A 27,526-nucleotide genomic window follows, 5' to 3' on the forward strand; every position below is an offset into this window, starting at 1 on the left:
TGACTCAGTGACGGTCTCAGTGAGGCTCTGATTGCCATAAACACAATGCTTAATTTCCATGGTGATAGTTCTGGGAGTTCAAATAATTCTGGAATTATTTGAGTAGGTCCAAGCAAGCCTCAAGAAAGATGCAGCACAGCTGGCCAAAGTCCAAAGGAGAGCAGCTAAATAAACAATTTAAAAAGCTGAGGTAGGGGCCAGAAAACCCCATAAAAGGAGACTTGAAAACATGGCATACGTTCATAGTTTCCACCATGCTATCTCACGTCTGGTCAAAGATTGCTCTAGACTTTTCTCTAGGGTTTTCATTCCTAAGGATCTAGCTCCCAACTCAACTGTAAGTCATGGGGTCATTGAAACCACACTTCCTTTATATTCTCCAAAAGGCCTAACATACAGCTGGAAGTATTCAGCACATGTTCTAAACACCACCTGAATTGCGATGAAATTTAATGGAATTAAATTTAAAAAGGTAAAGATGAGGGAAACTTGGCTTAGTAGAAAGAACTAACAGTTTTGGTTTGGCCTCAACATGAGCTGAGGGAGGGACTCTCTTATAGTCTTCACACACCCAGGAGAGCGCTTTGTATACAGCAGGCACTCGATAAGTATTTGTTGGAAGGATGGATGAAAGGCTACATATGTGAATGGAAACTCAGGCAGTGTTAATAGAAAATAATGCTCCAATGATAGGAAGCAGTTTTTCTTTTCATTCTGTCCTTGTCATATATCAGGGGTGCCATGTTTATTTCTAGATACCCTTATTTAAGAGAGACCCCACTAACTAGAATCCCATGGAAGAAAGACCAAAACTGTGAGCATTCTGAGAATAGAATTAGACATCATTGGACTTTAACCTGAGGAAGCAAAGAAGAGGGGGCGTAGCAACAGCCCTGCAGTATCTGAAGGCCCATCACGTGGAAGAAGGCACAGAATTGCTTTGCATAGCTCTAGCAGATAGCAGTCAAGGATGGGCGTTAGGAACAAATTTCTGCTAAGACTAAGGAAGTACTTTCTACAACAGTTAATGCCCCGTGCTGGAGTGGGCTAACTAAAAGGGTTATACACTCCAATCCAACGGCCTTTCTTTTTTTCAGGTAGGTAAAGGGTAATGACATAGCAGGGTACTGTTGGGGTGATTTCTGAATTGAGAGGAAGACTGAACTAAGAAAGTGATTATTAAACTAAATTGCAATCCATGAACTCGATTTAGTGGGTCCTGCCCAGCATTTTTCTAAGTGAATTCGAATAGAATAGAAAATATCAGAGAGCATTGCACATAGCAAAGATGAGTGCGGTTTTGAGAACCCTATTTTGGAAACATGTTTACAGATGTATGAATATATTTACTGGGTGGCAGTGTAACATGCTTTCCTTGCTGCGGATGGCAATCCAAAATGTTTGAAAACCATGGCAAGGACGCCTCTTCCGGTTTTACTCTCCAGTAGCTCTAAGAATTCTTATCTCTGTTGCAGAGATCCAAAATTGCTGTCTATGAAAAAATGTGGTCTTACATGAAATCAGCAGAGCCATCCGTGTTTACCAAAACGACAGCAGATGGAGTGGCCCGAGTGCGCAAGTCCAAGGGAAAGTTCGCCTTCCTGCTGGAGTCAACCATGAATGAGTACATTGAGCAGAGAAAACCGTGCGATACGATGAAAGTTGGTGGAAATCTGGATTCCAAAGGCTATGGTGTGGCAACCCCTAAAGGCTCAGCATTAAGGTGGGTGGAATAATATAACAATATCTGTGTTGTTATAGTATTCCACCTACCCTGATGCATTTTGTTGTCATTTTCTTTCCTGTGGATTTTGAGGTAACTTTAAAAGTTTAAAATCTACAATATTCCATGGAGTTAAATAAGACGGTAAATTATGGTTTCATCTATTTAATGCATCCATTTTTCTTTTAATGTTCTCTCTCTGTGTTGTCCTCTCTGACTGTTTGTTGCTGTTTTAATTTTACAGTTCAACGGCTTTTTCAATTTAAATGGTAAAAGCCAAGTTACGGTGCCATATGTGACGAATGTTAATTGCATGGATGTGGTGTTCTTGTTACTTTTTTTCTCAAAGACAATTTCCCCATCCCGCACACTTCAGTTTTGAGCAAATGTTATCCTCCATGCCACCTTCCAATATTTAACCCTGTATTTGCTGTACAGACATTTTTATAGCTCCACGTTCTGTGAAATTTAGCCAATTTGTCCTCTTGTGCTCCTTTTTATACGTTAACGATTTCCTAAGCATTTGTGCATTTTCTTACAAGTTATGTTTTATCGTTTCAAGAAATGCTGTTAACCTGGCAGTATTAAAACTGAATGAGCAAGGCCTCTTGGACAAATTGAAAAACAAATGGTGGTACGACAAAGGAGAGTGCGGCAGCGGGGGCGGTGACTCCAAGGTCAGCCTCAATGTCACCACAACCGGGTACCCTTAGTGACGAGTAATCGGCAAGACTGTTATCTTATTATTGAGGAGAGAGCACAAGACTCACACATAAAGTGGAATGACCAGGTTATTCCCCTGCCTGGCAGCTTGGGGAACTAGAAAGACTTCAGGGCACTGCCCACATTTTTGATCTAACTTGGGTCCCTTCTTAAACTCCCAGACAGAGGCTCCCCGTCCACACCCCTCCCTTCCCCTCACACACCAGACTGCTTGCCTTATGAAGGCCATGGTTTGGGTTTCAATGCCCAAGGCTTTCAAGAGCCTGAGGCTTTCCTTAAGGACAGTCCCCACCTGCCTCAAATAAGTGGTGTGAGAAATTAAATCTGAAAAGTCAGGTACAGTCTTTTTTTTTTTTCCCTAAGGCATGATGGTCGCTCACAGTGGTTGGCTGGCTGATTAGAGTTGGCTTCTTCAGTTACGTGTATGAGTGATGAGATGTGGTTCTCTATATGTGATGGCCTATTTAAGCTGGCCCCACTTAACTTGAAAGCCAAAGAACAAGTTCGGTTTCAAGTTAAATGGGGTCTTTCTTCAATAGGCTACCACATATATAGACTTTGCAAAGAAATTTTGTATATTTAAACAAGCGCGTCGCCTAACTGATACTCTATGTGTATGAATCCCTGATTTGGCTTCTCCTTAGCCATGTTCTCGGTTCAGGTAGGTCTAATCGTTATCCAGGCTGCCGTCGTGAGAAAACCCATCTTTCTGGGCCTTCCTTTGGCTCCTTAATGCTCTTTGGGGCTAGAAAGAATGAATAGCTTTCATCCAAGCAACAAGAAAGAGGGGCAAGCTCAGAAGCCACAATACTAAGTGATGGAAAGACAGACACGCTGGGTAAGTACAGGAGAGGACCTGAAAACAGAATCCTCCGTGGCCCAAAGGGCATGAGAATTATACAGAAGCATGTAAGATCGGCTCTTGTACGACCAAGATACCATGGGCATCTTAAGGTGAAGAACAGTGTTTCCCAATCACAGACCAACAGACAGGCAAGCCAAAATTTTTCTCCTTCAGAGACGATGATTACACCTCTGCTCCTCTCTTTCTCTCTCCATTCCTCAGGACCCTGACGGAAAAGTTAATTTGCCAGTCTGCAGTATAATATGGGTTTGGAAACACTGATACAGAGCACTTTCAAAGAAATAAAGCTAAAAACAACTTTCTTCAGCACATAATTTTACCAAGCATTGGCAAAGTCTTTTTTTGTAAAACCTTGATTAACCATAACTCACCTAACCAGTACCCCAACTAACTGAATTACCCCCTCTCAGTCCTCCACATTGATGAGAAACCAGCAATAGTACCAAAAAAGAAGACTGCAAGGAATTGATTTTTTTCAATCACTTGCCAAGAGACGACCTACGGTTAGGTCATATTCAGCTCTGTCTCCTCTATCTTCTCTCCATCTGGATTGACCCTCAAACATTAAAGGCTGCTTGCCCAAGGCAGGAAAGTGGATACAAGCATTCTGAGGGGGAAAAAGGGGGGAGATTATTAGCCAAGAATGAAACAAAATGAGTATTCTTATTGAAAATTCCATTCATCCCTTATGGATTCCAATTAATCAAGGTTTTACTATGTGTCAAAAAGCAGTAACTTCCTTTCCCACCAGTGTGAACTGATGGCATTGACAGTTTAGCCAAGTTTTTGGCTCATTTGAGTTTTGCAGTGGCTCACCTGATGCCTAGAGTATATAGCGCCTTCTTCCTGGTCTTTTTCTCATGTTATTATAGGCCACGGAGAACCTAATTATATCATTCAAGTGAGCTTCAGAGTGAAAATTGAGCTGGATTGGATACATTGCTGTCACGAATTCATCATTCATACCCAGCATGGTTAAAAAGGAGCCGTGGACTGTATCAAGATGACTCTAAAACATCCACACGATGCCAAGTGCCCAGAAGTTTGCAAATAACCAGATGTTTGATGTGACATAAACAAACCAAAAAAAAAAAAAAACCTTCAGTACTTGGCTGAATTTTTACTTTTCACCCAGATATTTCCTCAGCTGATACTGCTACAAAGTTATCAAGTAACTTTCTTGCCAGCCCACGATTTCCAGATTATCTGATTTTTGATATGCAAATAGAAAACTATTTCAGTAGATCCTAAATGTTTCCAACTTCTTTGACCATAGTGCTACCACCAGGCATCTTTCAAATCACTTTTTTTGGTCATTCCTCCAGCCAACCTTTTGAAATAAGTCGATCCCTTTCTCAACTCTGGATAATAGTATGATCAGTGCTGCAAATCCAACGATTGCTCATTCCATTCTGGATTACCAAGGAGCCTGCCTTTATCCTCTTCCTTCTTGCTACCTGCTGTTTTCTGAGAGTGAGCAAGAGAAGGGCGAGAGATGAACTTGAATCTATTTTACCACTATTTAGTGGTGATGCCAAAAATAAATAAATGGAGAAGAAGGTAGAAAAGGCAGTGAAACCTCATTGATTTGGAGCCCTCTAATTTATAATCTGTGATAAACTGGACAGGGACCAGTCTACAGTCTGACTTTATCAGGGATGAGGCCAAGAGAGGTTTGTTAAGCAAATGAAAAGTTTAGACTAGATTGTCACTTGAAGTTTTCCTTAAGAGAACAAACCTTTTTCAAATGTTGGAAGCATTTTTTTAGATATAATCATATTCATTGCAAATTTATCTGCTAAAGTAGTTCTCAAGAGGACCTCCACTAAGGCAATATTTTATAGTGAGCTTGAATTACAAAATAGACTTAAAGTAATGAAACTGTCATCCTTCAAGCCTATTTTGTAATTCAGGACTTTCTCATTCAGATAATCCTTTCCCTCTGTTAGTCCAAATCAGTGAGTTTTAACTGTATTAGTAAAATGGCTTGAGAATTACATCTCTTTATTGTATTCCATTCCCAGTTAACATGACAATTGACGAATATACTATCATTTCATAAAGGACATGAGACCCAGAGATGGTGGTGACTTTGAGAAGGTCACACAGCTAATGCTGTCACAAATCTCTGCTGATTTTCAGGGTCACCTCTTGTGATAATATTGCAGACAGCGATTTATCACATCTACCCAGCCAATGAACAATGTGAATCTGATTGCATGTGATATATTTACATAAAAATCAGGTTCATTCTCAACTACCTTGGTTACAAGGCAAATAGCATATTTAAGCCATTCTAGCCCTCAGTACTGATTACTAAAAATGACAATAATCACAAAACCTGACATTTATGAGTGCTTTTAGTTTTTCAAAAACACTTCTACACCTATTATCTCTGCAACCAGGAGAGGGAGAAAAACATATATTACTTATCTCTCTGTCTCTCCCCTGCAAACTTTAAATGATGATAAATGGGCAATTATGTTAAATTGTTGACTTTTCCACCCTGACATGAGACATTACACATTCTAAGCCTATTCTCAAAAAGTTACTATTCTATGGAAGGAATCAGCAATGATCAGGCTGTTGTAAATGTGAACATGCTGAAACTAATAGATTTTTTAAATTTTCTTAATACAAGGAATTAAGATCAGTCACCAAGGTAGCCCCTGAACCAGATCTACAGGCTAGAACTAAAATATTGCTTGGTTTTTACCAATTTCCTAAACCTGGGCTAATAGGGCCTAAACAAATCAGACTGGATCCTTCCTTGACGGACTATAAATGCATAGGCAAGGATCATGGAAATTAGAGCTGTGGTTTGGGAATTTTTAACCTGCAAATCACCCTTTTGCGTTAGTGCTTTATTACACTGTGTGTGCAAATGCAGTAATTACGAGCCAGTAGGTTGTTTCAGCGATAAACCCAGATCGCCAGGGGTTTGTGACACAGCCAGTGAAAGTCTGCCGCTGTAAATCACAGCAGAATGGGGATTTTGCTGCTGAATTACCACATCAGCCTACCTCCACAGCTGCTTGTCACCTCAAACTTTCAAATTCTTCCAATCCCCCTACCCCACTTCATTCTCTTAATCTTGGGAAAAGGGCACCAGCTGAGCTCCCCCAGGTCCATTTATCTTACTAGAGGGGGTCTGGTCAGCGAAACAATCTATTTGTGACTGGGGTGACAAGGCACTATAAACCCTGCCCCAGCTCACCCTAGAATCATCCCCATTTTAGTTCCATACAAGGATTTAAATAGACTTCCAGTGCACATCTCTTCCAAGCAGAAAAATCGGCATATCTTGTGTGCTTTGGGGAACACTGGAACAGAATGTTTAAATGAGACCATTCTGAACCTCTTGACTGCTATGAGAGTTGTACAATAGGCACCTTAACTTGTAAGGCATATAGGGAAATAAGGGATGAGGATGGGATATGCACTTAAACTCCCGTCACTTAATAAATAGTTCAATGACCATTATGATTTATAGAATATCAATACAGAAATAGTTTTATCATCTTCATAAATATATAGGGATAGAATAAACTCACCAATGTGATGCTAGAAAAGAACTTAAGGAACTTGTTTTAATAAATTCCAAAAATGGCTTACAATTTAAATTAGGTGTGTTTCCTTCCACATGGGTGCTTTTAAAGTGCCACAAAAGAATTTGTTCTCTTAAGAAATTCAAACATGTTCCTCCTCCCTATCACTAGCAATCTTTGTTTTTTATCCCATGCATTTGCTTAGCAAGTCTTCTATTCAAATATAGTAAAAAGTTCTACTTTAGGAAAGCCCATTTCCAAATGCCCTCGGCTTCTATTTTGTGGTACATAGATGAATGAGATGGTACTGTGTTTCCTATATGTATAAATGAGATCCTCAGTTTTGTGTGTATTTCTTCTTCCATGTATGTCTACAATCCTCCTCTCCTCTGCCACCGTCTCTTAACCACTTCTCTTCCACACCCAGAACTCTTTGACATTCTTGGGCCTTGGGTAACGGATGTGAATCTGCATCTGCCTTTTACTGCAACAAGATGGACCTTTTATTGGCAGGAGCCATCCCTAAAGGTAGACATTTTGGATACCCAGGGCTAAGCTGGATCCCAATGACTCTGTTGACACTGTTATGTGTGTAGTCAAGAATCATTACAGATCGGTGGCACTTCCTGGGTCTTAGAAGAAGTTCCTGTGAATCACCAAGACTGGTTTGGGATCAAGAAGTAGGGTGAGTATATTATGCTCTTCGTTGGTTTGCATGTCTCTGTGCTGGTGCTGCCTCCTGGAAGTATGAAGACACTGACAGTTTTCTTTCCTGGTAGTGACTAAATTTGCTCCTTGAACTTACTCAGGTCTTCCTCCCAAGAGCAAACCCTCACTCTCTCAAGTGGCTGCTTCAAACAAGGGACCTTTTTGCCTTAAGAACTGAACCAGTCCAGTGACTACCAAAACCATCGATTTTACCAGATGGTGTTAAAGAATAAATTCTACCACCGGAAAAAATTGTAATCCAGAAAGAAAATATTTTTTAAAAATTAGTCCATTTTAGTGATTCTTTTTTGAAATTGACTGTGTGGCCTTAACATGGTTTCTATGATTAGGATGTGATTATTTGCCTTTGGTGTTATCCTGATAACTTGAATGTGTTTCTTATTGACAAATAATAACCAAATGTCCAACACCAGAGCTACAGAAAGAGCAGCAGGACTGAAAAGCCTGAAGGTAAGAATGCTGTTATACAATTGCCAAGAAGAAAGACACCGCCGCGGTGGCAGAGTGAAATGGTGCATTTCTATGCCCTTTCTGCCCCTCTAAGACCAAATCATTTGGTTTCCTTTCATTTGGAGAGAAGATTATAGAACTACACCCTCTGAAAGGTAGGACAGCCATCGAAAAGAAACACGAAAGATTTGAAGCGATTAAAATACATTGGATGAGGGTGGGAATTGAGGTTGGTGGAACAGGGTGGGGGCAGATTTCTTTTATGGAGAACAATTGAAATCCATTCTCTTTTGACTTTCTAGAGAGCGGTATAGCATTTGGCCCTTGGCACAGGAGGCAAACTCCATTGGTCAGAGGTGGCAAAAGTGTGGTCCAAGTATTAGATCCACCATAAAGCTTCATCTCATCTGGCCTTGAAGCAAATATTTCTCAAAATACAGACCTAAGACAATAGCATACATTACATTAAAAAAAAGATATAGATAAAATGAGAGAGAGAGACTGGCTCTGCTAGTGTGTCCTGTCTGGCATCACTGCTGGAAATGCCAAGAAGTGGATGCTAGAACGCAAGCTGGGAGAGGGTGGTATGTGCCCCGGCAGGGCAACAAATAGTCAGCTTCACATCTGATACATAGACATCATTCATTGCACTCTATTGGAGCGTAAGCTGAGACTAATTATTATTCTATTGATCATGGTCAAGGGAGGGATATTGGGGAACAAAAGAGGATGCTGGCACTGATCAGATTGAATAGTTTGCTTAGAATCAGGGGAAGGAACTAGATGTCTTCAGAAACACTTGTCATGTGAGTTTTTGGTAAAGACCAGTTTCTGTCTTCTCAGTCTATGCCTCTCTTTCTCAGTGCCATTGGATGAACTAAAGAAAATACCCTTATATGTAATAAAACCCAACCAAGTGTGACAGTTGGAATTTTTAATGGATCTTAAGACAGAGTTTTCAAGTCAATCATATCAATTAAGTACTTGATAAAGTATCTGTGGCCACATTTTAAACAAAACTGGCTTCTCCATATTCCTCTATTAGAGGCACTGGCACTGTTCCCAGAGCTCAGTGCAGATGCCTGGGTGTTTTATATAACTGGACAATTCAATGACCATTTGGGCTATGTATTTTTCAGGCCGTGCTGAATGGATAGCATTTCTTTTTTCTTGCTTGACTAGAGAGAAGTGGGAGCATACTTGAGCACAGCCAGGTAAACCCCTGCAAAGGAACTGTGCTGGAATTGAGGAGGACTATAGAAGTGCTCGGCCAAAATAGAAAATGTGATCCTGACCAGCTACTATTTTAGACAAGCAGGGGCAGGTGTGGAATAATTCAACCTCCTTGCATAAGATGTGGGCCAGATAAGACTGGCAAACATATGGTGTGTATACCATCGTATGTATACCTCATAATTTCACTGACATATGAAAAATTAAACCCGTTATCTTTTTAACTTAAAAAAAAAATGGCTTTTCCAGAAACTTAGCATCTTCCCTGAGCTTCTTCTCTCTGTCAGGAACAAATTGAATTAGAAGTCTTCCCAGCCAAATTAGGTTATGTGAGATAGTCCACAACCAATAATTGGTTATGATTCCTGTTCTAGAGGGAGAGGCTGGACAAAGGCCCAGTTTGGCAGAAATCCATCAGTGAAATTCACAACTTATGGAATCAAGAGGGTCTATCACTTTGAATTTGAGACGTTATCATTTGGAAATGCCCTGGCTTTATCCACATATCGCCACATGACTTTTGGGGCTACTTCTCTAGTATAGATGCTCATCAATAGGTTTCAATCACTAGCACTATTGGGCCCTTAGTAAAATGATTCACAGCTTCCAACTTCTAATGTTGCATGTATGCATTATTGAATTTGCTCTTTGCACTTATATTAAATTATGATCTCATTAGCAAGGAGTTAAATAGGTTTGAGCTACATCTGTGAACTACATAGATATAAATACTGTCTCAGGGGGAGCTCCTAGCAGCTAAGTACTGCATAACTCTGCAAATCATTGGAGCTGCGTCTCTGGAATGAGGGTCACTTGGGCAGCCAGAGTCCAGTAATGCTGGCTGTCATATGTGCATGCTCCCAGGTTGTGAAGAAAGCTCAGGCTGATCCAAGGGTACAAGGATTAAAAAAAAAAAAAAAACTTAAACGCTAATTCTCCTAGAATCCTGCAGCCAGAAACCCCTATGAAAAAAATAGAGCTTCTTTAAAGGGGCTCCAGAAAATAGAGTAGTGTAAGACATATTTTGAACGGCCATGGCCTCTAACAGCTACTCTGTGGAGAGGTCAATCCCTTCACTACACATACCCCAAGGTAACTTATGGAAAAGAATATAAAGGACCACAGAGTAAATCCTTTCATTCAACAAAGAACCTTCTCTTGCTTGGCCATCAATTGGCTTCAACTTAATAAACCAAGTCCTACCTGGGCAGAGATGTCTGTAACTGCCTTCCCGTCCATGCCTGTGATTTCCTGAGTGATGCTGGGAGTTCTCCAGAAAAGTCTAGGGAAGCAAGTGAACAACTGGAAAAGGTGACTTGTGACCATGAAAACCTGAAATATCTTCAGTAGAAAAGCCAGTGAAAGAAAGGATATCTTCCTCCACTCGGTCAAAGATATTTTTAGAAATTGTTCCAAAAAATCAGATGCAGTAATTTGCAGTGACCTTTGGATGAGGCGTAGGGTGAGGGGAGGGCTTCCAGCTCAGGTTGTGATAAGTTGTTGTCTTCATCATTCAGATACTGTGTTGTTAGAGCAGATTTTAATTAACTATGCAAATACACCATCCTTGCTCATATATTTCTTTTACTTCCCTGTGATCTCCTTGTCTTTCTCCATGACCTACGTATTTGCACATAGATCTATCCCTCCTAAGGGCACCATTGAAGATCTTCTGGCATCATTAATTAAATAGACACTTGCTCTTTAGTTGTCCCTGCTTAGAAAGGAGAAGTGAAGTCATTTAGAGCAGGATATATGCCACAGTCTCTCAGATAGATAAATCGTACTACACCCTGGATTCCTGTATTTTTCAGGCCCAGATCCATATCCATAGTACAAATTTTCATGTCAATCCTTCCAGAATCACCATATGGAAGAATCAACTTGGTCATTCATTCACAAGGCCATTTTTCCTTCTCTTCCACTATGGGAAAACTCAGCACCTTCACAGCATGCTCTCCACATTTCTTTCTTCATAAGAAAGAGTCCAACATGGCTCCAAACTACCTATTTTAGATATTTCCTGGAATCAGAACTGAAAAATAAGTTGGACAGTTCTTTCGAAATGTATCAAAATTTTTTGTTACTTTGTTTTTTTTTAAATCAGCAGTTTCTACTTTCATGGGGAAAAATAGTCTTCTTATCCTAAAACTGTCTCCATATGTCACATTGGCCATCACGAAGATAACAGAACTTTGTAATGGCTGGTTCGTACCTCTAAGGAACCAGCTGGGAACCTCGACAACCGCCCTCTGCGGCTGGATGCCATGGCTTAATGAGCACAGTGCTTTTTCGCTGAGTTGTTGCCAGGTGTGGATGGCAACGATAAGCAGAAATTTGTATTGGCCAGTTGTGTTTTCTTCAAAAATAGAACTCGTTTTCAAAGCATTATGAATTACATTATTACCTCAATTTAAAAAAAAACAGATGCAACTCCATGACTGTTCCCCACACCCGGGAATCGTCATCCTGCCATAGATGAGCACTGTACTGTTAACTGTCTAGTTAACTGTCTAGTTCACACTTGTTCTTGCCCTCTCCATCCGGTCAACATTCCATACACATATTTCTGACATAGGTGCAGTTTACAGCCATTACGTGGGGAAGTTTACACTCTCCTCGCTTCCCCCAAACATTTTTTAAACAAAATGGGACAAAGCACTGGAGTTTGTAAATAGTTACTTTGCTTCCTTCCCCATTTCTCAGGAAGCTTTGTATTTTAACAAGGAGTGTTGCCCAAACTTAAAGGTGTGAAATCCTCATGACAGAATTTCAGCTACTAGCGAGGAAAATGTTTGCGGACGGGGGATGTTCCCAGGCCTCCTGAAATGACATCACAAACTTCTGCTGTTCTCTCCCTAAGCTTGCCGACCCTTGTATTTGTCTTAAGAGGGCTCTACTCAGCAGAGCATTCATAGCAAGCCCTTCAGAAGGAAGAATGCCTGACTAATTTCCATGATAGGAATCTGACCTACTTTGTTTAATTCTTTCTGTTCTCTATTGAAGTGAGTACAATAAATATTTCTGACTGATAATTCTCTTAGGTACCAGTTAAGGGCCTGCAGTAATTGCTCTGAAACATTCCCCTGGAGACATATTACTGCCCCACAGTGAAAGGCCCCAGCTGCTAGATATGTCCTTACTAGGCTGATAGTTATTTTGAGTATGGTGGTCCCTAAAGGAAAAATTCTTTATGGACATCCAAGCCCTAAGAACAAAAACAATGAGGGCTGCTACCTTTTTGTGTGTTCCATTGGAGAAGGCACAGTGCAGCCTTGGACATATATTAATTTGCTTTCTGGCCTGGCCCATAATTTGCTGTGCAGCCTTGAGCAGATTACTTAACTTATCGGTGCCTCAATTTCTTTCCTTATTGTGACCATAAATCTACCTTCTTAGACTGATTAAACTTGACCGATAATAATAGTCATTGTAATTATTATGTATGAAGTACTGGGCTGAAAAACAAAATGCTGAAAGAGAGTTTTCTATTCAAGTATTTATTGAGAGACTTGTTCTAATTGAGGATACAAATACATAAGCCATGGTCCCTGCTCTTGAAAACCACAGTTTAGTGGGAGACCTAAGACATGGACACAAATAATAAGGCAAGGTAGAAGATGAAGGAGGGGAGAGAAAATATTGGAGTGAGGAACAAAAATGGCTTCCTGAAGGAAGTGACATTTACAGTGACCAAATGCCCACATAAATCCACTTCCTTTAAAATACCAAATTGTGTGTGTGTGTGTGTGTGTGTGTGTGTGTGTGTGTGTGTGTGTGTGTTTGTATTGGGGGACGTCTCTCAATACATTTGGCTGATTTGGATTGGGTTTGGCAATACATCCAGTAAGGTACAGTAAGAGAGAAAATTATGTGGACAAAAGCAGTTTTTCTCTGCCATCTTGGGAATTTATTCCACCCCACAGCAACAAACAATTCTAGGAGATTTGGCCTTTAAAGCACTTTCTTTTCTTGGCAGCTATCCTAACCTGGTTCAGCAATATTATCTGTGATTTCTGATTACAGCTTTTATGCTCCTTGGATGTGCTGCTGCTTGAAATGTTTGTTTTTCTCCTTCATTTTTATTTAGAAGTTCCCAAATGCACATTGGTTCCCTGCCAGATTTCATAGGCCCTGTGATTTTTTTTCCAATCAAAGACTAACCTTCTAAGGGTATATCATTTGTGAGATTTCTCCAAAGTCCTGGGGCATCAGATGAGGTCTGGATGCTCTAAGGCAGGGTTTCTCAGCCTCAGCACTGTTGACATCTGGGGCTTTGTGGTGGGTGTGCATAGTAGGGTGTTTAACAGCATCCCTGGCCTCTACCTACTAGATGCCTGTAGCATTCCTCCCCCACCCCAGTTGTGACAATGAAAAATGACTCTAGACATTGCCCAATGTCCCCTGGAGGACAAAATGACTCCTGATTGAGAACGATTGCTCTAAGGTAACCTCCACGGTAACTGTGGAAGCCATGGGAATGGAGAGCTGTTACCAACCATTCTGTGGAAGCCACTCAATAGCCACTTGTCAAAATAGGACACTAAATTGTTGACACACTCAGCCTGGGTTTTGGCAAGAGTGGAGGGTGGCAGCCCAGACTGGGCCCCAGCAGCAGAAAAGCCTTCCGTCCTCTAAAGCCAGTGCTTCTCAAACGTTTTTTGTCCCAGGACCCCTTTACACACTTAAAAATTACAATGAATCCCCAAAAGATTTTGTTCATGTGTGCTGTGTCTATCAATATTTACCATATCAGAAATGAAAACTGAAGACTTTTCAAAGAATATATTAATTCATTTTAAAATAATAAACCCAATGTATATTCACATAAATAACATACTTTTTATGAAAAATAACTATTCTTTAAAAAAAACTAGTGAGGAATGGCATTGTCCTATGTTTTGCAGATATCCTTAATATCTGGCTTAATATAGGAGAATAGGATTCTCATTGCTGCTTCTTCATACAGCGTGTTGTGATATTATACATCACGTAGCCTCCAGGAAACTCCACTGTACATCATGAGGGAATGAGTGAGAAAGGCAAGAAATGCCTTAGTATTATTACAAAAATAGTTCTGACCTCGCAGACCCTCTGATGAAAAGGTTTCAGGGATCCTTCAGGGGTCCTTGGACCACTGGCTTTGAGAACCATTGCTCTAAACTAACATGTGACACTTTTATCAACCTAGCTCACTTAAGGGTTGACACATTTTTTTTTAATCCAGGATCTCTAGGGAGAGACCTCTATTTGGACATTAGCATGAGTGTCTTTAATCAGACTGCTCTGTTCCTAAGATCTAGTAAGAGCAGCTGTACTGAAGAAATTGAATGAAATAATTTGAAGAATACAGTAGCTTGAGGGAGGTCAGGGCCTAGTAAGGGCGGAGTCACAGAGCAGTGTGAGGACACTGGGCCCTTTGCAATAAGAAAAGAGGAAGCACAGAAAGGAAGAAAACTGCTTTATCCTTTTTCCTGTGGTCCTGATGGAATCAGTGAGCCATATGCCATTGGAAAGCATCTCCCCTGCCACCCGAGCCAATTGCCATAATCCTGAGCCTGGGTGTCAGTGCCTAGCCTCAGGCTCAGCACTGGGGAAGACCTGGTGGTGATACAGCTGAAAATAATAGGGGGAAAGGAGAGGGGAGGAGGCCAGGCCGTGGGGTTAGGGGAGAAGGCAGTTCCAACACTGATCTCAGGGCCATAGATGACCTGTCTGTCCTTTAAAAGTCTAAGACTTAACTTTCACTGCCAATAATATCCTAAAGAGGCTCAAATTTTTATTTGAGTATTTTTTGTTGCTTTGCGTTCCAAGCAACCCTGGCTAGCATTTAAGAAGCCTAAGCTTCTGAGCACTGATTGGAGGAACTTGTTTAAAATATAAAAGGACCTCAATTTCCTGGTCAGATACAAAATGCAAATAGATATTCTGGCTGCCAAGCCCTGAATGAACCAAGAAAGTGTCACCTCCCTGACACTCAAGGTTTATACTTTTTCAAATCCCAAGTCCTCTGAAATTGCCTATTTTTTTTTAATGATGATACATTTCTCAGAATATCTCAAGATGAGATGGTCCCTCTGCTCTCAATAGCAAAGGAGGGAAGAATGGAAATAGGCTTGGGGGACTTGGTCTGATAAAGGCCAGATCTCTGACTATGGGAAATATTGCCAATGACTGGATATGTTGGTAGGTCCAAGTTACCCAAATAAGCTAAGGAATTCTATGGAATGTTCATAGTAACATAAATGTATCTATTTTCCTCCTTGTAAATTGGTGGCATTCAGAAAAACACGCACTAGTATTGGCAATATTGTTCACATGAATCTGAACACACTGTAGTTCATCGCCTCATAACAGAAATATGCCACCCTCTATATATAATGCATTTTAAATCTAAAGTTATTAAAGATACTTCATTAAGATTCATTAGCTCTAGAAAGAAGACAGAGTAAAGGCCTTTATTCCCATTTTACAGCTAAAGGAATTTCTAAGAGAGAAAATCGTTATCCTAGGACTAGTGGGGTTTCCTGCGTTGGCTCCGAGTGCAGTTCTTATACTCTAGGGGGTGGAGGATGAGGGAGCAGTGGCCTGGCCTCCTGGGGGTGTGTTAGTCTCTCAGCTGAGGAGGTCTCATCTTACTAGAACAGCGTATCTAAACTTCCTCTGCAGCACTACCCACAATGGCAGAGTCAATTTCCCATTTTAGGCCATGCCATATTAATAATCCGTTTTTAAACAATCTGCTTCACCTTCTGGTGATCTGAGTTGCCTGCAGATGTATGACCACTTCAGAGAGACAGCTGATCAGTAACTCAAAAACAATCCATAGACCAGTTCTCCCATTGCTGAAAGTACTCTTATCCCAAACTCAGAGGTCCACATTATACCTTTCATACTAAGACCAGTATGTGCATAAGAATTCAGTTTGTGGAGTGCAGCCATGTATGTAGTACAGTTCTTTAGAGATCATGTCCAGCTGGGTGACAGAGTCGTGTAATGAAGGACAACTAATCAGAAGGCATGTTATTCATGTAGAATCTATTTTCTACTCTGTTCAGATGCATCCTTTTGCCTCCACGTGTGGAAACGCTTCCCTTTCTGGCCCCGTTCCCTTTCTCACGCCTCCATAAAACTTGCTTTCTGTCTGGAAGTACAACAAGACACCCGGTTAGATCAAACCTAACGCACCTCCGCCACAAAGCTACTGCAAGCTGCCGCTGACGATTGTCACTTGAGGGGAGACCCTCCTCACCACACACAGCCTATCTGAGGAGTGCCTTTTTTCTATCCTCATTATTTAACAGTGTGTGCCGATTACTCAAAGCGATATGGGCAGGCCCTGGTAAATATAGCGTTGCTGTAGTGTTAACTTTTTATAAGGTAATGCTCAGGTTGCCTGCAGTGTCTAAAATTACTCTGTGGCCAGGGCCCCCTGCTTTATCGCTTTCTATAGTTTTAAAGTAGTTTGAAGCTTGAATAACATAAAATAACATAATATAATGTTATTTATGTTATTTCCCACGTGAAGAACGCCTGTAAACCTTGCAGTATTGAAACTCAGTGAACAAGGCATCTTAGACAAGCTGAAAAACAAATGGTGGTACGATAAGGGGGAATGTGGAGCCAAGGACTCCGGGAGTAAGGTCAGTCGCTGAAGGTCTTTTTGTACTGATTAGCAATCACATTTTGAACCACTGTTTATTTTCTACCCTAAAATGGCTTTCCTTCCCAACACACACTCCCTGACACAGTGGGACCCCTTTATAACACCAGCGCTAAAGGAATAAGGCGAACACCGGCCTCAGAGGCCTGCCACGTGCCATCAATCGTCGACTCCATAGAGCTATGGTTATGATGAGGAATCTCAGTCTGGCCCACCACGTTTCCAAAGCAGTAATATCACGAGCTGTGTTATAAGGGGGTTTTACTGTATTTCACATTTCGAAAGTTCAAAGAGAAAATAGAACAACAACAGCCAAAAGACAAAAACAAAAAAGATCCAGTTGTGACAGTACTTTTTCTTAACCTCTTACAGTGTCAGAGACTTTGTAGTTGTAAATGCCTTTGGTTATTAATATCATTATGTCGATCCCACCTGAAAACAGTCAAAGAAAGAAATCACAAAGACTGGTCTCTGTAAGCAGAATGATTAGCCTCCTCTCAGCTGCTGTCGTATTGAGTTCAGCATCTATTTGGATCTCAAATCTCATTAAGTCTGTCACACTTCTCTCTTCCAAAGGTGTCATTTGAATCTCTGTACGTAATACTTTTACAATTCAGTCGCATGCTCCTTACGGGTATACATTGTCAGGATAACATCACATTGATAAGCATGAAACACTCTTCCCCGCCTCCTTCCTGCCCCCTTTTGCTCCCCTAAGAAAGTTCTTTTTTAGTTTCAATTTTTGCCTTTCCTTTTTTTGAACTAATATTGTGGTATCAGTTAATTCATTTCATGAAGTGCCACTCATTTTCCTTGTGCAGTGAACCATTTTGCTACTGGTTTTCTACATCCCACAACAGGGAATTCTGTGAAACTTAAGTACATGGAACTTGAAACTGTTTGTTGCTACAGCTTAGATGGATTATGTAAAGGACACGTTTTCCCCATCAAAAACTGCTTACATATAAAAATCTAATAGGAGAGGGAGGGTTACCAGAAATTGGTCCATTTCCTGATGGACCGTGGAACATCCTTGCAGATAGCTTCACCAGCCTCCTTAAGGAGATGATCCATTGTTTCGTAAGTGACAGAAATTCCTACCACTTTTCTAGCTGTCATTCATCCTAGGAGAGTGACTATTTGCAAGGTTGTTGTAGACATGAAGCATGTCCACATCCCCTTCCTGATGATGTGATTCAATTCCAATTGGCCTTTTTTTGAAGGTAAACCAGTACAGGACTGGCTCCTATGAAAACAGAGTCAGGACATGGCCATACCATCTTTACATTTAATTCTTTAAGTGATGATACCAGGACTGGCTGAGTGTTAACTGTCAGCAGTGGCCATCATCTGCTCACTGTGCTATCATTTGAATAAGATACTCAATTCACTGGCTTAGCAATTTGGGTTTTCCATTCTATTGTATTCAGCAGCAAAATGGTTACATTCCCTCTAAAAAGACTACAAAATGCTATTTTATTTTATTTTTTTTCAAAGAAAGGCTCCTGGCTCTTGGTGTGTCCTACCTCAAGGTAGGGCTCAAGGCACCAACTGTTTTCTTTCCATTGTTCAGCAGTACAGTTTTTGCTTTTTCATACAGGCAGATAGCTTAGTCCAGATTTGCACAGTTTGACCTGAAAGTCACTGACCGGCTTCCTTGATTTCCACCCCCATTTTAAATAGGAAGCAGATAAGTGTAGGGTTTGTTTTTTTTTTTTTTTCCTAATTATTCTTTACATTCCCAGGAGTAAAAGCTAAAAATGAGCTGAATTTTTTTTTTAATCATCAGCCTCTTGGAAAGCTTTCTGATTTGTATGGAGCCATTTCAGGACCCAGTGGGGGTCCTCTTGAGAGTTTTCCTTAAACTCTCAGGAAGAGGGGATGGAGCCAGTGCTTTGTGCTGTGCCCTTGTTCCAGCAGCACAAAGACTTGCCGCCCTGAGGAGGAGAACTTAGCAACCAGTCCCTAAAGGGAGCAATTTGTCAGCCACCGGATGAAAGGGGAGAATTAATCCTTTTTAAGCAAACCCTTGCAAACTCCCCAGATGTGACTATCAGGAAAGTCTACTATTCTCACCTGGTATCTTAAAGACTAGTTGTTGACAAGTTTGTCACAGGGAGAACAAGGGAGAAAGGAGTGTTGCGGGGCAGAGAGGGGAAAGAGTGCTTCAAGTTCCCAAATGAAAAGAGTGTTACATTTATAGAGATATGTCACAGCTCGACTCTGGCAAATGGTGTTTATGGAAGCTAGCAGAAGAATAAATTGTGCTTGTGTTTACATTTTTGCTCCCATGGCCAAGTGCTGTTTTATTTCGTTGTTGACACCATTTTGAGGTACTAAAGGATTTAAAGAGTCAAAATAAAAGAACATTTAGGTAAGGATCATGACTGTCAGCAGAAGCACAATCTACCATCTTGCTGGCCATTGTGACACGTCAGCCAGATGCCAGAGTTGAGTCATAACACTTACATCAATGTTTAGTTATTTTACAACTTAGAAATATCCTATACTGTTGTAATGTATTATAATGTCCCATTGCCTTTGTTTTCCCCAAGAACTAATCACGTTGTTCATTTCTCTTAGGACAAGACCAGCGCTCTGAGCCTGAGCAATGTGGCAGGCGTTTTCTATATACTTGTCGGAGGTCTGGGGCTGGCCATGATGGTGGCCTTGATAGAATTCTGTTACAAATCCCGGGCAGAGTCCAAACGCATGAAACTCACAAAGAACACCCAAAACTTTAAGCCTGCTCCTGCCACCAACACTCAGAATTATGCTACATACAGAGAAGGCTACAACGTGTATGGAACAGAGAGTGTTAAGATCTAGGGGTACGGTTAAGGTCTAGTAAACTAATCAGTTTGCGTTGCTGTATGTTAATCTCTTTTTTTCCCCTCTTTCTTTGTTTCTCAGTTTGGTTTATTATTTCAAGCATTGTCTATTCTTTGCAACCACTTAATTCTTTGAAAACAATGGTTGTGCTTTCTTGTCAGACAGTAGTGTTTTCTAATACCAGGGTTGTAGTTAAATTGCGGCCTGTGACCCCAAAGGAAAAAAAGAATAATTCTCTAGAGCAACACTGTTCAATGGGAATATTTGCAAGCCACATATGTGAACCCCATGTGTAATTTTAAGTGCTCTCCTAGCCACAGTTTCAAAAGTAACATAAGTGAAATTAATTGAATGCTATATTTTGTTTAAACCAATATATCCAAAATATTATCATTTCAACATGTTATCAATATAAAAAATGAATGAGATATTTTACATTCTTTTCTTCATACTAAGTCTTAGAAATTGGAGGTGTGTCTTATGCTTATGACACATCTCAACTCATACTAGCCACATAGCGAGTGTTCAAGAGTCACATGTGGCTGGTGACTACCGTATTGGACAGTGCAGCTCTAGAAAAAGCAGCTCTCTGGAACTGCTGTTAAAATGAGGAGTGGAAGGGGGGCGCTGCCACCTTGAGAAATGTAGTCTTTCTGTAGGGGAGTGATGGTTCTCTTAAATGTAAGCCTGGGAATTTCTTTAATCCTTGAGTTCCTTTGTTGTTTCTTTCTTGGAAATGATATTCAGGTAAGTGTTTCCCAAAGGACAGTCTAGATTCCCTGCTACTGGCTGTCCCCAAATTCATACTTAAATGAACCTGACTGATGACACCTTGACTCTGGCAGCTACAGCCAAAACTCACCAATAACTCAGACATGTTCAAAGGCAAGCTTGAATTAAGATAACATCTCCATTCTGGAAGTGTTTAAGAGAATATAGCTTTGTTACCTTCAAGTGCATCTGTCATCACTAACACACCTATCTGAAGTGGAACAGAGCAGTTAGCAACTTCATAGCCCTTCTTTTTTTGGTGGGAGATTTTTGACCTCAGGAGTCATGGTCAATGGGCTTGAATTTCTACAGATGCATTTGTGTTTTGACCTCCTTATGTTTCATGGTGTGCATCTAAGTTCAGCCAATTTTTAAATAATATTTCATCCAAAAAATCATTTGTCCTCACCTTGTTTGATGAAGCTGCTGGCTGTCCTTTCCTGCTGCAGACTGCAGCCTTTTACCACAGCGTATTCAGTACACTGAACTAACCCACTAACCAAGTGTTCCCATCGCATTGCTGAATGTACAGTACACGGATTCATCTGTAATTAGCGTTGTTTGCATGCAAGCGTTTAATGTCCTGGTATGCTTAAAATAGCTTACTCTTGAGTAGGTTATATAGGCCCATTACAATTTGGGGCACATTATTTGCTTTCTCATAGGATAGTATATGGGTGATTTCAGCCTAGCTTAATTATCCCAAATTCTGAGAGACTGGCATCCAAGGAAATAAAACACCTTAAATCTGCATAACAGTTTTCCAAGTACTCTCACACATCTATTGCCTCATTTGAGGTAATGGGTCAAAACAGATTTTCCCTTTCAGGTAGCTAAGCGCCAGCCACAACAAATGATGCAACACAACGGGCCAAGGCAGTTCTGGGGCTAGAAGCCAGCTCTTTTTCCTCCTGTAGCTGTATTCTTTACTAAACCATGTCACCACTAACCAGCCATGGCCCAGTGATCTCCAGAAACCTTGAAACCCCAATGGAATCCTTTCAGATGGAGAGCAGACCCTAGGTCTCTGACTCACTTGTTTACAAAAATATCTTGAGGGACCTCACCAAACCTCCACGTGCCCTACTTCTGACACACTCGACATGAGGGTGTATCGTCAATCACTCCTACTTTCCCCCCAAAGGAATCTGAAACAGAAGGGTCTCAGGGCTTAGGGTCATGCAGCCTGCAGACCCTCTTTATCATCAGCCGTTCTATCTGTGAATTGCTGTCCCCACTCCCCAGCTACTAGAGCTGCAGTCCCTGATTCCAGTCTCAGAGCAGTGCATCTCAAACGGCAGCGTGCGTGTGAATCACCTGGGGATCTTAGGAAACTGCAGAGCCCGACTCAGTAGGTCTGGGGTGGGGCCTGAAATTCTGCATTTCTCACACGCTCACAGGTCATGTTGCTCTGCCGGGCCAGGGAGTAGTAAGATTCCAGAGAGAATTCTCTCAGAGGGTGTCACTTAATGGAAGGAAGGAAGGGAAGGGGGAAAGAGGGAAGAAGAGCGAGAAAAAGAAAGAGACAGAGATAGAGGAGAGAGAGAGAGAAGGGGGAAAAAGAAAAAACTGAGATCAGCAAACCTTTGGGCAGAATGTTGCACTCGTGAAATGGAGGCCCAGAACATCAAACCTGGGGGAAGAGTCTCAGAAATGAACTTGCCACAACTTCTGCTGCTCTGCCTTTCCTTTAGCCATCTTGGTTGATCCATTTTGTGAAGCATGATTCAGGCTAATTGAGGCAAAAATCACATCTGAATAGACATTGATGCCAATGTGGTTACAGCCCAGTTAGCTAGCACCTTGGCAGTCATACCTAGGGTGAAAAAAAAACCTGGGAAAAGCCTCTGCAAAGAAACCTGTCCTCCAAGGCTGTGTGAAGTCCCCAGACAAGAAGGAAAAGCCTCAGAGGATGCCAGAAAAAAAATCCTGACATGTGTCAGTTGAGGCACCAAGCAGGCTAAGCAGGAAATAAAAACCTTTCTGCTGTCCCCAGCCAGTCTGGGGACATAACATTAGGGAAATGTTAACTAAATGAAGAATGGGCTCTTCATCCGTTGATCTTTTGTTGCCCAAGAAGTTCTGGGATATCTCCAAGTGACTTCTAATTTGTTACCTAGTTATTGGCTTCCGGTTCTCTGGGTTGGCCTAGATCTGTCAGGGTCTGTGCAGGGGCACGGAGATGGAGAGGCACCCTGAGATTTTACTTTAATTGCTAATTATCAGAGCCAGCCTTGGGAGTTTATGGTACGAGTAATTCTTCAGGAAGAATGACTCAAGGGCAAATCAAACAAGAATATGATCCTGGCGAAATCTGCCTAATAAAAAGGCCTCCTTGAAAGAGGAGGGAGTCATCTCTAATTTTCCATGGGTGAGAGTCAAGTCAGGATTACTGAACTCACTGTAGGAACACACACCTCTGATCTGGCACCCACTTGGGAGCAGGCAACCTCTTGACTACCGCCTGCCTGTCTGGGTTACTGACCAACCACTGGAGGTGTGGCCCCCAGCATGTCTGGGCAGGTGACCAACCACCAAGCCTTCCAGATTCACTGCTCCCTAGGGTTGACTGCTAATTGTTTTAAGAAATTCTTTCTGATTTCTTCATTGCTGTTCAGAACTACTTTGGGCTTCTTTGGTTTCTTCAATATTTTGAAATCCTTCTCATTTCAAAGACTTCAAAACACAAGAAGTTAAGGACAAAGATTTCCATTTTTCCTCTAAAACAGTTCTGTTTAGTCTTCCTTAAAAATATCAGCTTTGTTCATGCTGTCCATTTCAAAGTGATGAATTTTCCATCGCAGCCCATGCATAGACATTCTCATCAGGGAAGTGGTCCTGCTTTAAAGAGTTCATCTTATGTCAAGTGGAAAACATATTCTAGATAACTGAGGTGGTGATGTTCTTTGTCCCCAGAGGACTTTTACTTCAGTGATAATACTTCATCTACCACCATTTAAAAGCAGGACACAGAGGCACTGAAAGATTAGGTTACTTTCCCAAAGTTAAGCAGTGAGGTAGTGACATCCCATAGCAAATGGGCAGGGAGGAGGGGAGTTTGATCTTTCTGCCATAGATACAAAATTTCTCCAAACTTCTGAGATAGATATGACCCTGGACCATAGGGATTCCAAGGAAGAGGTTTACCCACTTCCATGTTAATCTTATTCTGCCCTCTGTGGGCCTTCAGATGCATCTTTTAGTATACGTTCTGCCAAAGCGAGCTTCAGATGCATTTTTGATAGTCTTCTCACAAATACTTTTATTTCAGAGCCAGTGGTAGATAGTGATCCTGCATTCCTTTGGGATAAAATTCAGTGTTAGCTCAGGAGAAAAATAAGGCTCCTATTAGTGTATTGGGAAAAGATGGAGATGAGGGATGCGAGCTTGAAGAGGAGGCAGGCAAGTGGCCTTAAAGTTTCAGTGTTGGGGTCAAATGAATACCCCCACACTAGTTAATGCCTCCAAAATGAGGGCAGCATCAGCATCTCAATTAGGCCCATAAAATCAGGGCAAAGATCCCATGGATGCCAAGCCCCTTCATGGGTATCACTGTTCTGGCTTCTTCTTAGAATGTGCTGTCTCTTTTAAGTCCATGTGCTATTTTCAAACTTTAATAACTAAGGTTATAAGTATTAAGAGAAACAAGCTGTCACCTTTCTGGCAAGAAGCAGCAAATTTTCTTCTCACAGTCAAATGGATTTCAATTGAGCAAGCCTAGATAAACAGTCCTCTGTCACAGATTCTGCAATCAGAATACACTGTGCTATGTAGCTGCCCTGAGTATCTGTATTGAAATGCCACTACGGTTTTCTGGTATACCTACATCCCATGTGATTAACATTTTAAGTTAGACTTCATGCAACGCCCGTGTATTCCTTAGTACAGTGCATAGTAAAAAAAAAAAGAAAGAAAGAAAGAAAAAATCTAGTGTAACCTATTGCAAAGCATTTGCTTCAAGTGAAAGGCTTTAAACAGACCTGTTGCCCAAAGCCAGTCAAACCAGGTGCAGCCTCAGTGATGCCAGTTTAAGGAAACAGCCATGGTTCTCATCCAAGATAGACTGAGCCATAATAAACTTCTCAATTCCCAGTAGAAGCCTGTTCGAATTTAAATTTCCCCTTGCCTTTGCAGATCCCTTCCCACTGGAGGCATGTGACAAGAGGAATCACCGAAAACGTGGCTGCTTCAAGGATCCTGAGCCAGATTTCACTCTCCTTGGTGTCGGGCATGACACGAATATTGCTGATGGTGCAATGACCTTTCAATAGAAAAAACTGATTTTTTTTTCCTTCAGTGCCTTATGGAATACTCTGAGACTCGCGACAATGCAAACCATCATTGAAATCTTTTTGCTTTGCTTGAAAAAAAAATTAAAATAAAACCAACAAAAAAAAAATGGACATGCAAGATTCCAGTATGTGAAAACAAATCTTATTTAAAAACAAAGTCAATTCAACAAAAGCCATTCTTTGATACCACTGCACAGTATACAAACACCATGTTCTTTAATATACAACACAAATTTAAAATTCTAATTCAGCAAATAGGCCGATCTTAGCTAAAATAATTAATTCTTCCTGATTTAAAAAAAAAAAATCTGACTCCCTGTGTCTGGGAGGACAGACTGGCATTTCTTCTAGGATCTGCTGACCAGATGTTTTTGGTATTTCCTGTTGGTGGTGATGTTCTGTGCACCCTATTTCCTTTCAACGTTGCCGAAATGTGTATATCTTTAGAATGTAAATGCAACACTTAAGAAAATTCAAATACTTTGGAAAAGGGACTAAACGGTGACTTCTGTGTTTTGAAATGGTTTTGTGAAAATGCTTTGCTAACTTCCCACTCGGTGAAGGGATTAACAGAGCTTTTGAAATTGACTTGTGTGTAGCAAGGGACGGGGCACTACAGGCATACCTCTCGGTGCTTTCCTAAAACGGATCCCGGGGCTTTCCTTGAGAAGCCTGGAATTTCAGCTCACAGATCTGTTTTTCTTGCTTCAGTGTGCATTTTAAGTCAAGATAGCTGAGAATTTAGCATTGAGGTGAGGGAAATGCTGCCTACACTCCCAAATGTGTTCAGAATATCTTTCTCAAAAACAACACTGTGTTTAGCTCTGCTTTCTCTGCTAAGTATGCCTTTGAAGTGTACACCACGGAGACAGGACCACGTTGCAAGGCGGGCCAGTGGGTTCAGACCACAGTTCTCAATCTGACTTTCCTCTTGCTAGGTCTGTCTTACCAGCTGTTGCCTGTTATTGCCCATGGCTCTCCATCAGACTGCATGTGTCCTTTTCTAGTTTGCAAAGACTAAAATGCATTCCCAAACCTACTGCTAAACCGAGGACCTCAGCACCACTCCCAGGTCCTTGCTTGGAGCAGTCTCTCTACTGACTCAGAAGATCGCTCCACTGCTCCATGGGCTATCAAGTAACTAATTGCATACCTGCCATTGGCATCATCAGAACAGTCAGAGGAAATAGTTTCCGCTCACTAATTACCTCCTATATAACGACGTATGCTTTCTGTAGTTCAGTAGTTTGCTCTCATCAGTGACGTGCATTGGGAAGTTTCCAGACTGTAAAAACTAGGAGCTCGAATTCATTTCCCAAGTGTGACCCTTAGATGCTTTAGTTGACTCGCTGCATATTTGCTCTTGTCTTCAGAAGAGAAAGGAAGAAGTCTCGTTTCCAACGAAACGTTTCCGGAAAAGTGTAATATAAACTTTCATTCCAAAAATTGTGTCATAAGCAAATAACTCACCTGTCAAATTTTCAATGGTATTTGAACAAAAAAAAGAAAGCTGTTGTGTTTTCGTTCCGTTTTGTTTTCCTGAAACTGTGATTTTCAACTTCTGAATGCTATAATGTCCCAGCGCGGGAAGCTAATGCTGTGCGAATATGAAGTTGTATAAAACAAACCAACCAACCTACACACAAACTTTTCAGAGGCACTGTGTAAAGAGAAATGTGTGTTTATTGACTCAAATCAGCTTTTCAGAGAGGAAACTTTACTGGAATTGAAGAGGCAGGTAATTGGTTTGTTATTTTTTAAAAACTTGCATGTTTAAAAAAAAACATTGATTGCTTCAAATTTCTGCTACTAACTTCAAGCTATGGGAGTTTGGCGGTAGTCACTTGAAGATTTTTTCCAATTATTTTCTTTTTGTCATTAAAGCTGTACTTCAGTGAACAGAAACATTGCCAAGCAAACTAATGGCTGTAAAAGCGTAAATTGCATGTGTGGGCATAAATTACGGAGCCTCATTGCCATGAGGTATTGTACAAAGTTTTAATACATTTTGTAAATAAAATTGTAAAGAAAGAATTCTGTTTCTGGGCTTTGACTGCTTAAACTTTACTTGGATGCAGATGCCAAGAAGTTATTATTCACCAGTTTACTTCCCACCAGAAGCTTTGCCAATGACGTACAGTCACCTTACTGGTGATCTGCACAAAGGATTATGCCTCTCCCCACCCCAAATGCAACCACAGTCAGGTTCAGGTTCAGATCCCCAACCTAAATGGAACTGTACCAAGACACTAGGTTAGGTCTGTCAGGATCACCACCAGTGAGATGATGTCAACAGGAAGCGGGACTTCAGTTCACATGTGAAGGAGGAAAAGTTTGACTTCAGGGCCTTCATTCCTATTCGTTACTTCCTCCACCCTTTGGCGCCCTCTCCTCAGACATTGGTCTTGACCTCCCAAGGAAGTGCCCAAACTCAGAATTGATGATCTTCCGAAACAGTTCCAATTACTTTCCCAGGTTATCACAAAGTATCTGTCTTAGTTAATTGGCTCCGTTTTGTGCTGCTGCCTTAATTACTGATAATAATGTTTCAGGGGAAAATCTATTCCACTAAAGGCCACTGATCTAGAGTGGAGAAAGAAATAACGAATTCAGGACTATACTGATCTCTGAATGTTTCTGAGAGAGGAACAAAAGGCTAATGGTCTAGTCTGAATTGTATATCCTGAACATGGAATA

The 27,526-nt window shown here is 41.1% G+C and overlaps 1 protein-coding gene across 4 annotated transcripts in view; it reads left to right on the top strand.

Annotated features, from left to right (window-relative positions):
• Positions 1 to 26,863, top strand: part of GRIA3 (glutamate ionotropic receptor AMPA type subunit 3) — a 261,839-nt gene extending 234,976 nt beyond the window's left edge. For 2 of the 4 annotated variants that reach the window (XM_010963932.3, XM_010963931.3), the window contains exons 14-17: positions 1,476 to 1,723; positions 16,800 to 16,914; positions 19,518 to 19,765; positions 24,672 to 26,863. In XM_010963932.3, the coding sequence (XP_010962234.2) occupies positions 1,476 to 1,723; positions 16,800 to 16,914; positions 19,518 to 19,763 (609 nt within the window). In that variant the 3' untranslated portion in view covers positions 19,764 to 19,765; positions 24,672 to 26,863. Of the gene's footprint in view, positions 1 to 1,475; positions 1,724 to 2,285; positions 2,401 to 16,799; positions 16,915 to 19,517; positions 19,766 to 24,671 lie in introns of those variants that run through there. The other 2 variants (XR_006728014.2, XM_010963933.3) reach the window with 2 other exon arrangements.
• The last annotated feature ends 663 nt before the right edge of the window (positions 26,864 to 27,526 follow it).

The sequence above is a fragment of the Camelus bactrianus genome, chromosome X (genome assembly GCF_048773025.1).
Source record: "Camelus bactrianus isolate YW-2024 breed Bactrian camel chromosome X, ASM4877302v1, whole genome shotgun sequence".
NCBI lineage: Eukaryota > Metazoa > Chordata > Mammalia > Artiodactyla > Camelidae > Camelus > Camelus bactrianus.